Genomic DNA, 15,147 nt, shown 5'->3' on the forward strand with positions numbered 1-15,147 from the left:
CATGAACCATTCAGGATGAATACCTAACCTTAATCGTTGCATGAACCATTCAGGATGAATGCCAAACGTTGCATGAACCATTCAGGATGAATACCTAACCTTAATCGTTGCATGAACCATTCAGGATGAATGCCAAACCTTAATCGTTGCATGAACCATTCAGGATGAATGCCTAAACCTGCATGAACCATTCAGGATGAATGTTGCATGAACCATTCAGGATGAATGACTAACCTTAATCGTTGCATGAACCATTCAGGATGAATACCTAACCTTAATCGTTGCATGAACCATTCAGGATGAATGACTAACCTTAATCGTTGCATGAACCATTCAGGATGAATGACTAACCTTAATCGTTGCATGAACCATTCAGGATGAATGCCTAACCTTAATCGTTGCATGAACCATTCAGGATGAATGCCTAACCTTAAGAATTTGGAGTTAACACCTAAACTTAACAACCTCAAACACTTTGAAATGTGACGTTTGAGAAACATGGATGAACGTCTAATTCTGACGTGAGACGGTGTGAGCTAGTAGGGTGAACTACGGAGGCCCCTGAGGATCAGATCACACAGAGGAGAGGTGGTTGGTGTGGTAGGGGCTGGTGTCCTAGACCTGCTCTATCCAGTCCTACTGATACAAGAGGCCTGGAGGGTGAGGCAAAGCAGTCTGGGACATGGAGATAATACCCCTTTGCCTCTGCCTCCCCTCTGGGTTTTATTACATATTTGCAGGACCAACTTTACATATTGTAGGCCTTCAAACCCAACTGAATGATATTATCATGCAATGTGTTTTATTAGCATTAATAAACAGATTAACTATATGCACAATAGTAGTTTAACATTTAAAGAAACCATGTTGAATGTAATTTGAATAATAATGACGTAGCACATGTGAGTTATTTAACAAGTCATAATTGTAATAGCTGGAAAAGAAATACAACAAAACATTGAAGTAGTCAATGAGAACCGGTATTTGCCGCAAAACAACTTACACATCAGTATATGTTGTACAATGTTACCAACATTATGTTCACAGATATACAATATTACCAACATTATGTTTAAGCAATAAGGCCCGAGGGGGTGTGGTATATGGAAAATATACCACGGCTAAGGGCTGTTCTTAGGCACGACGCAACGTGGTATATAGCCATGGTATATTGGCCATATATCACAAACCCCCGAGGTGCCTTATTGCTATTATCAACTGGTTACCAACGTAATTAGAGCAGTAAAAATAAATGTTTGTCATACCCGTGGTATACTGTCTGATATACCACGGCTGTCAGCCAATCATCATTCAGGGCTCGACCAACCCAGTTTATAATCACAGATATATACAACGTCTGCGCGGTCACAGGTGGATATATATCATAGGTAGAAACCTATCAAATAATCTCTCATAACATGCTGTACTGTACATCCATATCAACGTGTGTGGATCTGACTCTCTCACTCTGTTTTCAACACCTTGTCCAAGATTTCTCCTTCTATTCTCCCTGTGGCATCTGTCTCTTCTGCTGAGTTCTTTGTCTGGCTAAACCTCCTTCTCCCCACCTCAGTGACCACAGATCCAGCAGTGGCCCCTATAGCTCCCCCTATGGGCCCTCCAAAGAACACGCCCACCACCCCACCCAGCAGCGCACCTCCAGCCGTCAGCTTGGGGACCTTACTTGCTCCCGCCCCCACCTTCTCCCACACAGAGCGAAGGAGCGACGAATACCATGCAGAAGAGGATGAGAGCGAGGGAAGATTTTCCAATTCCAGGGCGCTCACACTCTTCTCCGCCTCCTCTCTCGTTCTCTCGTTCTCTTCCTCATCCACATCTTCCTCTGTCTCTCTCAAGGGCTGCATGGAGTAGGAATGAAGCGCTTGTCTCTTCACCTCCTCTCCTCTTCCCCTCCTCTCCCTCACTATCTCCTCCTGTCTCTGTCTCACCCTATCCTCCGCTTCCTGGAAGAGTGGACAGGAGAAACACTCTCCTCCTCCCTCTCTCACCGTCTGCTCCACCTTATCCAATAACTCCCCCACACTCCTCCTCTTCCTCTCCTCCTCCTCTTCTCCTCCGCTCCCTCTCTCCATCACATGATACCGATCCCCACATCGTTTAACCAACTCTAACAAATCTCTCCTCTGGCTGGAGATATACTTCTCCACACCTTCCACTCCCACTTTCCCGCTCTCCTTCAACCGATCGGAGTGAGTGAAGAGGACCAGGGTGTGGGTCCGGACCGCCCCGGGACCAAAGACTTTCTCTAGGGCCCCTAGAGCCTGTAGCTCTGCCTGGGCTGGTTGGTCTACGGGGACACAGAGGATGAAGGCGTGGGGGCCAGGGGCCGAGAGGGCCACACAGGACGACAGCTGGGAACGGACCACATCGGGAGGGTGCTCAGAGCGGAACCAGTCTGGAGTGTCCACCACTGCCACCTGGAGGTTAGAGGGAGGATAAAGAGGAGGAGAAGAGGATTTGTTGAGGTCTGAAATTACTGGCATGTAGCTCGTCATTTGAGGTCACTACTATATTGATTTTACTGACGCAAAAGTTCAACTTGACCCCCCCCATTTACTGTGAAAGTGTTTACAGTCATTAACACTATAACATTCTTAGACATAATACTTGATGGGTTTCAGTTTGAAACAAGTCAAACTGCAGACCTCAATAGATCTCAATAGAACTCAATAGAAGTCAATAGACCTCAATAGACCTCAATAGAAGTCAATAGACCTCAATAGACCTCAATAGAAGTCAATAGACCTCAATAGAAGTCAATAGACCTCAATAGACCTCAATAGAAGTCAATAGACCTCAATAGACCTCAATAGACCTCATATTATTCAATGATTAAGAAAATAGAAACTCAATAAAGCTGTAATAACGATTAATCAATCACTAACCCGTCTCCCGGCAACGAGGGCCCTGCTCTTCTGACAGTCCTGAGTGACGGCTGTGGTAATGTCTGGTCGAGACACAAACTCCTCCCGCCCCAGTATGATATTACCTGCTGCACTCTTCCCTGACCCTGACCTACCCAGCAGAACCACACGCAACTCTGACTGGGAGGAGGAGGAGGTGGTTGTCTTCTCTCCAATGCTGTTGATTCTGTGGCAGACTGACAAGGACAGACATTATGTTTAGATCACTCCAAAGCTGTTGATTCTGTGGCAGACTGACAAGGACAGACAGTATGTTTAGATCACTCCAAAGCTGTTGATTCTGTGGCAGACTGACAAGGACAGACAGTATGTTTAGATCACTCCAAAGCTGTTGATTCTGTGGCAGACTGACAAGGACAGACAGTATGTTTAGATCACTCCAAAGCTGTTGATTCTGTGGCAGACTGACAAGGACAGACAGTATGTTTAGATCACTCCAAAGCTGTTGATTCTGTGGCAGACTGACAAGGACAGACAGTATGTTTAGATCACTCCAAATCTGTTGATTCTGTGGCAGACTGACAAGGACAGACAGTATGTTTAGATCACTCCAAATCTGTTGATTCTGTGGCAGACTGACAAGGACAGACAGTATGTTTAGATCACTCCAAAGCTGTTGATTCTGTGGCAGACTGACAAGGACAGACAGTATGTTTAGATCACTCCAAAGCTGTTGATTCTGTGGCAGACTGACAAGGACAGACAGTATGTTTAGATCTTTCTCAAAGCATTTAGATGAAATGGGGAAAAGTATGTAAAGAACACCACAATTGATGATTGTTGTGTTACACTGAGATGTGACTTACAGGTATTAACAACTTTCTGGGCTGGTTTTGCTTCGAGTTCGGACAGCTGTGAGAGTATAGCGCCCTCTAGAGACAAAAAGATGAATTACAACAGAGGAACACAGTCTAGTGAACAAGACTTCATTGCCACACATTACTTTCAGTGTCAAAGTAGTTTGTTTGAGTAATGGACAGTATGTTTATATCCATACCCAAAGTGTGACTAGCGGACAGTTTCCAAACAAAATGGGTCTTTACCTTCAGTCAGATGGAAACTAGGGATCCTTGTGAACAGTGCTGTGACCACCATTCTGGGGCTTTTTTGGCTGCTGCTGTTGTGTTGGTGTTGATTGAAGACAGTTAACAAAAAGGGTTTCAACAGAGTCACTTTCTCTTCCATATCTTCCCCTTCTTGCCCCTTCTTCTCCTCTCAAGTAGTTTTTTGAGTAATCTTTTCCTCTCCATCTCTTCCCTCTCTTCCAAACAAAATGGGTCTTTACCTTCTATAGCAGAGTTAGGTGTAACTAGGGATCTCTTTTCCTGTTGGACCCCATATCTGGGGCTTTTTTGTCTCTGTGTTGTGTTGGTGTTGATTGAAGATTCCAGTTCCTCAGTCTCTCCCCTCGCTTGTTCTTCCACCTTCTCCTTCAGTTCTCCTCTCTCTCTCCCTCACTTGTTCTTCCACCTTCTCCTTCAGTTCCCTCTCTCTCCCCCTCTATAGCTTGTTCTCTTTTCCTGTTTCCCCAATCTCTGCTGTCTCTGTGTTGACCTTCTAGATTCAGTTCCCTCTCTCTCCCCTCGCTTGTTCTTCCACCTTCTCCTTCAGTTCCCTCTCTCTCTCTCCCTCACTTGTTCTTCCACCTTCTCCTTCAGTTCCTCTCTCTCTCCCCCTCGCTTGTTCTTCCACCTTCTCCTTCAGTTCCTCTCTCTCCCCCTCGCTTGTTCTTCCACCTTCTCCTTCAGTTCCCTCTCTCTCCCCCTTCTCCCCCTTCTCTTCTCCATATCATCTTTTCTTCTCTTCTCCCACTCTTCCTCTATTTTTCTCTCCATCTCTTCCTTCTCTTTCCTGCTCTTCATTATCTCATCCCTCTCTTTCTTTATCTTCTCCATCTCTTCCTTCCAGTTTTCCATCTCCTCACTCTCTTCCCTCTCTTCCTCTCTTCTCCTCTCTATAGCAGAGTTAGGTGTAACCTCTCTTTTCTGGCTGCCACAATATCTGCGTGTCTCTGTGTTTGTGACGTGTCTAGATTCCAGCACAGTCTCTTTCTCCTCCACGTTGTACCTCTTCAGTTCCCTCTCTCTCTCCCTCGCTTGTTCTTCCACCTTCTCCTTCAGTTCCCTCTCTCTCACCCTCGCTTGTTCTTCCACCTTCTCCTTCAGTTCCCTCTCTCTCCCCTCGCTTGTTCTTCCACCTTCTCCTTCAGTTCCCCTCTCTCTCTCCCCGCTTGTTCTTCCACCTTCTCCTTCAGTTCCCTCTCTCTCCCCTCGCTTGTTCTTCCACCTCTCCTTCAGTTCCCTCTCTCTCTCCCTCGCTTGTTCTTCCACCTTCTCCTTCAGTTCCCTCTCTCTCTCCCTCGCTTGTTCTTCCACCTTCTCCTTCAGTTCCCTCTCTCTCCCCTCGCTTGTTCTTCCATCTCTCTCTGCAGGGTGTTTTGTCGTATGTAGCATCCTCTGTTCTTTTGTACCATGTTCTCCACCTGAAATAAAGCACAGTGCCTCAAATATAAAATACCAACAGGGTGGTTATATGTATTTGCAACATTCCGTGGACATAGTAATAAAGTATTTGAAAGTGATGTGTCAATAAAGTGATGTGTCAATAAAGTGGGTGGGTCCTACAAATTGACAGTAGAAGCACATACAGGCACTACATCAATTGGATCCACTGTCATCACTATCATTTAAAGATGGGATGGTTGTCATGGTTACCTTCTCCAGCAGCTCCCTGACCTGCTCCCTGTCCTGCGGTCGGCGGTTGTTGAGGACGTGGTATTGGCCCCCACACCTGTCAATCACCTCCCTGAGCCCAGGGTCCTCTCCCTCCAGGTACTGCCCCACCCCCTGGCCCATCAAGTAGTCTCCACAGGTGAACAGTACCAGGGTGTGTTTCAACACCCCCTCCCCAAACACCTCCTCCAGCTCAGCGGGCACTCTGTGCTCCACCTGGATCAATTAGAACGATGCAAATACATGGTATTCATAAGCACAATGTGCATCATTAAGTCAAACCAAAGGAAATAACACAGAACATAGAGACTGTTCAGGACTCACAACACCGTAGTAAAACTACATGACAAAACACCAGAGACGCAATAACAAAGAAACATAGAACTTCTCTGAACGATTAGAGAACTATTAGACCCACCTCGGTGAACTGGCCGACAGGAACCAGCAGCAGGAAGGCGTGTGGCCCCGGGGCAGCTAGCTCAAGTGCCCTCTCTGTCTCCTTCCTCACCCCAGCCTCCATGTGGCCCCCGCTCCAGTACCAGCGAGGGGCCTCCACCACAGTCAACCTCCGGCCCTCGGAGGCCCCAGGCCTCAGCTGGCAAAGCCTGGGGGAAGAACCAGAGGAGGAAGGAGAGCCGGAGGAGGACTGGCCCAGGAGGGTGTCTCCTGACAGGGTCTTGCCACAGCCGATGGTCCCTAGGAGGACCAGGCGGAGCTCTGGCTCTGGAGTTCTGGCATGGCTGCCCGGGAGGACTTCAGTCATAGCTGAAAGAGAGAGAGATTAGTTACAGATACTGAAGAGGTATTACTTACAGTACTTACAGCCTGATGGTCAAGATGATGTTAATTTGCGTGAATAAATGACTTTGTTCTCCATACCACTAGTTATCAGCGTGGGAATAAAATGTAAGGGCGTGTGTCTTTGTGTGTAGCCGCAGGCTTCTCTCTCACACCCAGTCTGTCTAACTGCCATGATTAACACACCTGAAAGTTCAACTGGAAATGTGGGCTGGGTTGCCTCTTGTCTTATCATCTAACCTGGGTCAGTCATCCTGTGGCAATTATCATTCAAAGGATAACCCAGAAGAGGTGTTACAAATAAATGCTTACGGTCAGTGAACACCTTTGAAGCTGTGTGTCTGGTGTGTGTGTATCTATCTTTCAATTGGAATGTGTGTATCAGAGATGCAAAGATTCAAGTTACAGGTGAGGTATTGTCTGTGTTCACTGATCTGCCTGTGTAGTGTCAAACTTTCCCCCCCATCTCTCTTTCCTTGTGTGTGTGCATGCATCATGTGCATGGGTGACCAATTTCCAGCCACACCCCCACACGCCTGCCAGGCCTGTCCAACGACATACCCCTGCCAGGCCTGTCCAACGACATTCTGTTCAGAACAACGTGTGGAGTAATACTCAAACACACAATGTACACTGCAAGCTCATAGCACCAGAACATAAAAACCGCACAGATAGTACGACATATACAGCATATGTAGGCCTACTTCAGTTAGACACGCCCTGACAACCTGTTGTTTATATCCCGTGTTTCTAACCACAGACGACCATGTCCTGTCAACTCTTAACACTCCTGTTCTCCTAGCAGCGAAACTGGAACAGACCTGATCCTGTGCATTATGATCAGTTTAAACAACCATATCGTTTACTGCCTACACATGGCGGGGTGGCATTGCATCAGGGGTTGAGGTCAAATGAAGACCTCCGCGAGGTGTAGGAGAAACAGTACTGTAGCAACAGCTTCACTTTCACAGGCGTCTTTAGATTAGATCATGTGAAATATGAAGAAATTCAAGGCTTTTAAATACCTTACAGTCTATGATATGTTCTGTTTTAACAACCCTCCTGACTGACATACTCGGTACACACATCAACCACCTAAATCTACGGAGGTGTCCCCCTTACCCAGGTAGGAGTTTGTTGGAACGGGTTGCTGGGTTTTCTGTCTGTATCCTTGTGTGTCTTCTCCTTCCTTCTCTCAGATGAACCCAGTCGCTCTGAAGCGGCTTGTCTCTCCTGTGTAACCCTCCTCACCTCTATCAGTCTGTTATTGCAACACCTATCCTTCCTCATCAACCTCTAAATACGGCCAAACTACACGGATTAAGGAGTGTCGGTATTAGTGAGTCACCGGTCTACCTAGTGCACCCTCCCTTTCTCGGTCACACGCGCACGCTGAAACACACCAACATTCTCTGGCTCTATTGTTCAGAGGCGACCAGGTATTCCGTGGAGAGGCGGAGTGGTAAACAGTGACACTCACGCCAAACGTTCACCACAGCCAATGAGGGGTACATGGGTGGCGATGGCCTGCGATGGAGAGAGTGAGTACCAATCTAGAGTACCAGTCAAAAGTTTGGACACCTTCTCATTCAAGAGTTTTTCTTAATTTTTTATATTTTCTACAATGTAGAATAATAGTGGACATCAAAACCACCAAATAACACATACAGAATCATGTAGTAACCAAAAAAGTGTTTAACAGATCAAAACATAAAGCCACCCTTTGCCTTGATGACAGCTTTGCACTCTTAGCATTCTCTCAACCGGCTTCATGAGGAATGCTTTTCCAACTGTCTTGAAGGAGTTCCCACATATGCTGAGCATTTGTTGGCTGCTTTTTCTTCACTCTGCATTCCAAACCATCTCAGTTGGTTTGAGGTTGGGTGTTTGTGGAGGTCAGGTCATCTTATGCAGCACTCCATCACTCTCCTTCTTGGTCAAATAGCCCTTACACAGCCTGGAGTGTCCTGTTTTGGAGTGTCACAGTCTTTGTCCTGTTGCTTCACTGTGGGAACCACACATGCGGAGATCATCCGTTCACCTACTCTGCGTCTCAAAACGACACAGCGGTTGGAACCAAAAATCTCAAATTTGGACTCATCAGACCAAAGGAAACATTTCCACCGGTCTAATGTCCGTTGCTCGTGTTTCTTGGCCCAAGCAAGTCTCTTCTTCTTATTGGTGTCCTTTAGTAGTGGTTTCTTTGCAGCAATTCAACCATGAAGGCCTGATTCAGTCTCCTCTGAACAGTTGATGTTGAGATGTGTCTGTTACTTGAACTCTGAAGCATTTATTTGCGCTGCAGTTTCTGAGGCTGGTAACTCTAATGAGCTTATCCTCTGCAGCAGAGGTAGCTCTGGGTCTTCCTTTCCTATGGCGGTCCTCATGAGAGCCAGTTTCATCATAGCACTTGATGGTTTTTGCGACTGCACTTGAAGAAACTTTCAAAGCTGTTGAAATTTTCCAGATTGACTGACCTGCTTGTCTTAAAGTAGTGGCGGACTGTCGTTTCTCTTTGCTTATTTGAGCTGTTCTTACCATAATATGGACTTGGGCTGTCTTCTGTATACCATCCCTACTTTGTCACAACACAACTGATTGCCTCAAAGGCATTAAGGAAAGAAATCCCAGAAATGACCTTTTAATAAGGCAGGTAAGGGTGCGGCTGGAGGTTCTTTACCAGTCGGCCATCAGATTTGCCACCAATGCTCCTTATAGGACACATCACTGCACTCTATACTCCTCTGTAAACTGGTCATCTCTGTATACCCGTCGCAAGACCCACTGGTTGATGCTTATTTATAAAACCCTCTTAGGCCCCACTCCCCCCCCTATCTGAGATATCTACAGCAGCCCTCATCCTCCACATACAACATCCGTTCTGCCAGTCACATTCTGTTAATCAAGGCAAAGGGTGGATACCTTGAAGAATCTCAAATAGAAAATATATTTTGACTTAACTTTTTTGGTTACTACATGATTCCATGTGTTATTTCAGTTTAGTCTTCACTATTATTTCATAGTATAGAAAATAGTAAAAGTAAAGGCCAGGAATGAGTCCAAACGTTTGACTGGTACTGTATATGTGATGGTACATTACGAGCTAGATTAGTTCTACAGGTGTGGTTGAATATCTGTACAGCAGGACGCACCGTTTTGGAATGTTCAGTGAAATAGGCTACGTAGAACAAACATGCCTCTGACATATAGAGCCAATGTGATTCCTTGTTCTACTCATGGTACTTCTAGTCGATCTGCAACGTTCAACAACTTCTGGCAAATGAACGTGGCCCTGGAAAATTATACCCAAGTAGCAAGATACCCACTGCAGTGTTTTACAGTTATAGAACCAAACCCACTGCAGTTTTACAGTTATAGAACCAAACCCACTGCAGTTTTACAGTTATAGAACCAAACCCACTGCAGTGTTTTACAGTTATAGAACCAAACCCACTGCAGTGTTTTATAGTTATAGAACCAAACCCACTGCAGTGTTTTACAGTTATAGAACCAAACCCACTGCAGTGTTTTACAGTTATAGAACCAAACCCACTGCAGTTTTACAGTTATAGAACCAAACCCACTGCAGTGTTTTACAGTTATAGAACCAAACCCACTGCAGTGTTTTATAGTTATAGAACCAAACCCACTGCAGTGTTTTACAGTTATAGAACCAAACCCACTGCAGTGTTTTATAGTTATAGAACCAAACCCACTGCAGTGTTTTACAGTTATAGAACCAAACCCACTGCAGTGTTTTATAGTTATAGAACCAAACCCACTGCAGTGTTTTACAGTTATAGAACCAAACCCACTGCAGTGTTTTACAGTTATAGAACCAAACCCACTGCAGTGTTTTACAGTTATAGAACCAAACCCACTGCAGTGTTTTACAGTTATAGAACCAAACCCACTGCAGTGTTTTATAGTTATAGAACCAAACCCACTGCAGTGTTTTACAGTTATAGAACCAAACCCACTGCAGTGTTTTACAGTTATAGAACCAAACCCACTGCAGTGTTTTACAGTTATAGAACCAAACCCACTGCAGTGTTTTATAGTTATAGAACCAAACCCACTGCAGTGTTTTACAGTTATAGAACCAAACCCACTGCAGTGTTTTACAGTTATAGAACCAAACCCACTGCAGTGTTTTACAGTTATAGAACCAGAAGAAGCACTCTAGCGCCTCCGGTATATTGTCTGACATCCTGTCAGTCTAAAAACATGTGGCTGTTGTGAGAACAGACACTGACAGTCTTACGTGATGAGTCAGAGCTCAACAAGTGGAAATGATTCTCTTAAATAGTCAAAGTATTTCATCTGGAACAATAATGCATGAACCGTTGATTAGAAGCTCTTGCCAAGTTGGATAAATATCAAAACGAGTGCATGAACAAAACACGTTTTAATTGAACAAATGAAACTAAACAAATGGTTTATCTTTCAAATTCAATATGAACCCAGATAACTTCGGAGGTAAAGTAGAGCGGGACGTGCAGATTGGGACGTTCGCTTAAAAGCCCCTCTTAAAACAAACGGCTTACTTATCCCCCATCCCTTCAAAAGGCCCCAAACAGACAGGAAGGAACATCTTCAAAGTATGACAACGTCCTGTTTGCCCTGGTTAAGGCTCTTCTCATCAGACAGACTTCACAAACCAGGCATCACATAGGCAATGTTGTCCAGAGTCTCTGCCTAGAAGAAAGATAGGGATAATAGAAGTTGGTGAGGGTCCTAATCATTTGACAGCTACTGAATGTGTGTGTGTAAGCCTCACCAGTGTGTGTGAAGGGCAGCTGCGTAGCTCAGGGACCAGAGAGGTGAGACAGGCCAGGGGAGCCAGGGCACACAGTAGAGAGTCCAGTAACACAGACAGACTTCCTGACACTGCCATCATCTCCTAGAGAGACAGAGAGAGACACCGACAGGGAAAGAAATAAAGGGAGGGTCAGGGCGAAAGAGAGCGAGATTCATCAAACTATCAGCAACTTCAATCAAACAATGCTTGCATGACATGTCCGTATTCAGTAGCCTTTCAGTGTGAGGGCAATGAAGCCAACGGTGTTCAACCAGCCCACCTTAGTTCCCTGAAGCCGGTGGCCAATGTGAGACAGCGATTCCCCCAGCAGCTGTAGGTGGGCCGCTGCGTTCACTGGGTCTACCTCAGGCCCTGTCAACATGGGTGAGTCTGTGGTATCAGGGGTCATGAGACTGCAACTAGCTGTAGAGGCCTCCGCTCTTATCTCGTTCTGCTGGTCGTCCATGTACATCCAGAACGAAGGCATGGTAGACTCCTCCCTACTCTGGGAGAGGAGGGGGGAAACGAGGGATGAGTAACAAGCAGAAAAGGAGATCAGTGGAAGGAAACTTACCGAGCACTGCCCTCTGCTGTCCATTTTACACAATAACACCTAGAAGCTGCTCTTTTAGACACAGATCTAGGATCAGCACACCCTCCCTATATCCTTAACATTAATCACTAGTGGGGAAATGCTAGACATAACTTAGATCAGTGTCTAGAGGGCAACTTGGTCTTCCTCTTACTAACCATCTCCAGAAAGAGGCCTTAGTCCCAAGGTGAATCTCAATTCCTCTCTCCTTGACTCCTTCTTAAACCTCATTAGAGGAGAACGTCTGAGGCTGCAAGGAATCAAGGACATAAAATGGAGACTCACCCCACCTATTCACTCACTTCCTCAAATCTCTCCCCTTCTGTCAACCAGTCGTCTGGTGATTCACAGGTCTGGTGGTCGTACTGGTGATGGGAGAGAACATACAACTCCGGTCCTGCACTGCCATTGGTCCAACTGTGGGGGTGGGTGTGGTCACCTGTAAAGAGTACGGAACGGATGCAGCACCTATGAGATTGAGCCAAAATTACAGGGAGATGTGCGTCCCAATGGTACCCTATTCCTTACATAGTGCACTAGTTCTGACCATGGTCAAAAGTAGTGCACTATGTAGGGAACAGGGTGCCATTGCTCCAAATTTCATAGTCACGCTCACGATGTATCCGCGTTCCAAACCTGAATGTCTCCTCTTCTTCTTGTATGACTTCTTGCATTTGCGTTCTTTGACAACAAGTTGTTCCTCATCCGCCACTAGGTCATCATCCTCATCTCTCAGGAAATCTTTGTAGGATCTTTTCTTCTCTCTCTGACTGCGACTGGTCACAAGGCCCACCTCTCCCTCCATCTTCTACACCTGGGAAAGAGAGGCAGTAATATAGACATTAAAATCGATGCACATAACATGATACAATGTATAGGTTCAAATATACTGAATAGGCTACTATTGCAAAGAAGCTGCTTGGGCACACTGGCAAGAATATGCATTTGAACCTGCTAACAGGTACATTCTACCACCTCTAAACAAACACTGCCTACCTGCTCCGCACAAATGTAAACGCAGTACGGAGGTGGCTATGTTGCTCAACCACTCGCGGTAATTTCGATTATGAAATAGCTATGTGTTTTTCAACAACGAATTGGTAGCTGATCAAGAGAGCTCCGTTTTGGCTTTCCGATGTGTCGACAAAGAACTGATGGACCATCTCCAAACTTCACCCACCGCTTGTCGCCATCTTTGAAGAGTTCAAAGTTTGCTGCGCTCACAAGCGCAGGATAACGCACCCCGTGGGTGGAGGCGCATGGTTTACGTAAAATTAGACATTGGCCTATACTTTTCATAGGGTAACAAAAGCATTATTACTTGTGAAAGTATTATTTGCAAAACATTGCAATGTATATTACAAATTTGCATATGTTTTTACTCACAGACTGTCAGGCTACTCTACTCAATTTATGGGTGGTAAATCGTTGCTCCATAATTTCCTGAATTTGTCACCTTCGCTGGCGGGATGATTTCAACACCATTGGAATGCGAGTCCCTGCTGGTACAAATTCCGCGGACTCATGTTTAGGAAATGGTCGAATCGTTCTCACCCCATTTGCTCCCCCTTCCCTCACGTCCACGTAGTCGCTGAATCACGGTAAGCGGTCAAAGCAATATTCTTATCGCTGACTGCTTCCGCATGAAAATCACATCCTAAAACTTTATGACCAATTATTTTATTGCTACAATTTAGCACACCAGTTATACGCAATCTATATATTTGGCTGCATTGTTGCAGACTTGCAGGTTGCAACAAAGTTACAGTTATGGATTATTCTCCATTAAATAAATGAATCTTTAAATCAAATATTATAGCATCAAAATCGAATAATTATACCCTTATAATGCATACCCATATTAACAATATCATATATGAATCATCAACTGATATTAGACCTAAGAGGGAATTATATAGTAATAGTTGTTTACTTCTCAGTGTGATACATCATTGCCAAATTGCCACTGCCATTTCCAGGCATGATTGAGCGCTTTGTTGTGACAGAGAGAGGGAGGTTGAACTTGGCAGTCAGAGATGAAGTCAAACAGCACACTGTGTGTACAGAAACAGTGGAGAGTATTTAGGTTACACTGTTAACAATTAAACCAACAGGTGTCTAATTCATCTTTCTTTACCCATGCTAATTGAATGTACTGTACAGTACATCCACAGAGACTAACGTTAGTCTAGTGGAAGGTGGGTGAGGAGTTCAACAAAATAATACTCAACTATAAAGTACAGTACAAGGTGCTATAACCTTAAAGGGTTCTTCAGCTGTCCCCATAGGAGCCAAATAACCCTTTTGGAACCCTTTGTTCTAAGTGTGTATTTGGACAGTGGACTTCAAGTTCACTGTGTCTGTGACTCTGTCTTATTTGAGCTAGACATTGCACTTGAACATCAGGAGAGTGCAATGTCAGCGAGTCCATTATGAAATGTTGCTATGTATCAGAAAAATAATGACACATAAACCACATGTGACTTGTACATTGGGTAATTGTTCCCTCTTCTGCATTTAGTGTTAGGGAATTTACAGTATTTCATGAGTTTATGGAAAATGTATTTAATCACATGTATTTCATTACCTTTTTTAATATGTATGTATATATATATATATATATTATTTTTTAAACCTTTATTTTACTAGGCAAGTCAGATAAGAACAAATTCTTATTTTCAATGACAGCCTAGGAACAGTGGGTTAACTGCCTGTTCAGGGGCAGAATGACATATTTGTACCTTATTAGCTCAGGATATGAACTTGCAACCTTTCGGTTACTAGTCTAACGCTCTAACCACTAGGCTACCCTGCGGCAGGGTAGCCTAGTGGTTAGAGCGTTAGACTAGTATATATATGGGGCGGCATATATATAGTGGTTATATATATATATATATATATATATATATAATGGACAGCAAACCTAACACAAAGAGCCAACTAGCGAACTTCAAGTAGCAAACTTGAATCATCAAACATGAGATTACTATCACTTCTTGACAAAACACACCATAGTCATGTGATTGTGCCGTGTCCTTTACACAGAGTCTGGATTTCAACACTCCTCCCTCTGCTCCCCAGAGTGCTGAAGTTACACTGTCATGTTTAGTTAATGCTGACTTCTGATCCCTCCTCCTAGCCTACATTCCTGTCACCATTCCATGTTGTTCCTGAAGTTGCTCTGTCATGATTAGTCCTAGTCCCTCCATACTCCCCAGTTGTCCATTGCTATTCCCTCACTCTTCCCTCTTCTTTCCAGGGTGGTAAAAAAGTGAGTCA

General features: G+C 44.7%; 3 protein-coding genes across 5 annotated transcripts; all 3 read right to left on the minus strand.

Moving 5' to 3' along the window:
• Window positions 1-776: 776 nt before the first annotated feature.
• Window positions 777-4,043, minus strand: LOC112247966 (GTPase IMAP family member 7-like). The gene is made up of 4 exons (XM_042318710.1): window positions 3,989-4,043; window positions 3,752-3,817; window positions 2,907-3,121; window positions 777-2,438 (listed from the first exon to the last, which is right to left on the minus strand). Exons 1-4 carry the CDS (start codon window positions 4,038-4,040, stop codon window positions 1,464-1,466), a joined length of 1,308 nt encoding a protein of 435 aa, XP_042174644.1. The 5' UTR covers window positions 4,041-4,043; the 3' UTR covers window positions 777-1,463.
• A 1,235-nt stretch (window positions 4,044-5,278) lies between these two features.
• On the minus strand, window positions 5,279-7,869 carry LOC112247965 (GTPase IMAP family member 7). Its single transcript, XM_042318720.1, has 4 exons — window positions 7,598-7,869; window positions 6,096-6,442; window positions 5,660-5,893; window positions 5,279-5,427 (listed from the first exon to the last, which is right to left on the minus strand). The coding sequence occupies exons 2-4, from the start codon at window positions 6,438-6,440 to the stop codon at window positions 5,329-5,331; spliced, it is 678 nt and encodes a 225-aa protein (XP_042174654.1). The 5' UTR covers window positions 6,441-6,442; window positions 7,598-7,869; the 3' UTR covers window positions 5,279-5,328.
• Window positions 7,870-10,864: 2,995 nt separating this feature from the next.
• Window positions 10,865-13,472, minus strand: LOC112247961 (HMG domain-containing protein 4). 3 transcript variants are annotated; one of them, XM_024416776.2, is made up of 6 exons: window positions 13,325-13,472; window positions 12,505-12,682; window positions 12,171-12,307; window positions 11,557-11,781; window positions 11,256-11,378; window positions 10,865-11,173 (listed from the first exon to the last, which is right to left on the minus strand). In XM_024416776.2, the coding sequence occupies exons 2-6, from the start codon at window positions 12,671-12,673 to the stop codon at window positions 11,129-11,131; spliced, it is 699 nt and encodes a 232-aa protein (XP_024272544.1). In that variant the 5' UTR covers window positions 12,674-12,682; window positions 13,325-13,472; the 3' UTR covers window positions 10,865-11,128. The 3 variants fall into 3 exon arrangements, with proteins under 3 accessions (XP_024272544.1, XP_024272543.1, XP_024272542.1); XM_024416775.2 differs by having other exon boundaries at window positions 13,255-13,471; XM_024416774.2 differs by lacking the exon at window positions 13,325-13,472 and adding an exon at window positions 12,865-13,207.
• Between the last annotated feature and the right edge of the window lie 1,675 nt (window positions 13,473-15,147).

The sequence above is a fragment of the Oncorhynchus tshawytscha genome, unplaced genomic scaffold (genome assembly GCF_018296145.1).
Source record: "Oncorhynchus tshawytscha isolate Ot180627B unplaced genomic scaffold, Otsh_v2.0 Un_contig_4934_pilon_pilon, whole genome shotgun sequence".
NCBI lineage: Eukaryota > Metazoa > Chordata > Actinopteri > Salmoniformes > Salmonidae > Oncorhynchus > Oncorhynchus tshawytscha.

Bases quoted from the DNA above. Each gene is read 5' to 3' on its own strand.
- LOC112247961 (XM_024416776.2), bottom strand. From the start codon at position 12,673: ATGGAGGGAGAGGTGGGCCTTGTGACCAGTCGCAGTCAGAGAGAGAAG. The intron at 12,308-12,504 runs GTTTGGAACGCG...TACTCTTTACAG, and splicing joins GAAGAAGAGGAGACATTCAG to GTGACCACACCCACCCCCAC. The intron at 11,782-12,170 runs GTGAGTGAATAG...CTCCTCTCCCAG, and splicing joins AAGGGGAGAGATTTGAGGAA to AGTAGGGAGGAGTCTACCAT.
- LOC112247965 (XM_042318720.1), bottom strand. From the start codon at position 6,440: ATGACTGAAGTCCTCCCGGGCAGCCATGCCAGAACTCCAGAGCCAGAG. The intron at 5,894-6,095 runs GTGGGTCTAATA...TAATTGATCCAG, and splicing joins CTGTCGGCCAGTTCACCGAG to GTGGAGCACAGAGTGCCCGC. The intron at 5,428-5,659 runs GTAACCATGACA...GCTTTATTTCAG, and splicing joins TCAGGGAGCTGCTGGAGAAG to GTGGAGAACATGGTACAAAA.
- LOC112247966 (XM_042318710.1), bottom strand. From the start codon at position 4,040: ATGGTGGTCACAGCACTGTTCACAAGGATCCCTAGTTTCCATCTGACT. The intron at 3,818-3,988 runs GTAAAGACCCAT...TTTTGTCTCTAG, and splicing joins TAGTTTCCATCTGACTGAAG to AGGGCGCTATACTCTCACAG. The intron at 3,122-3,751 runs GTAAGTCACATC...TGTCCTTGTCAG, and splicing joins CCAGAAAGTTGTTAATACCT to TCTGCCACAGAATCAACAGC.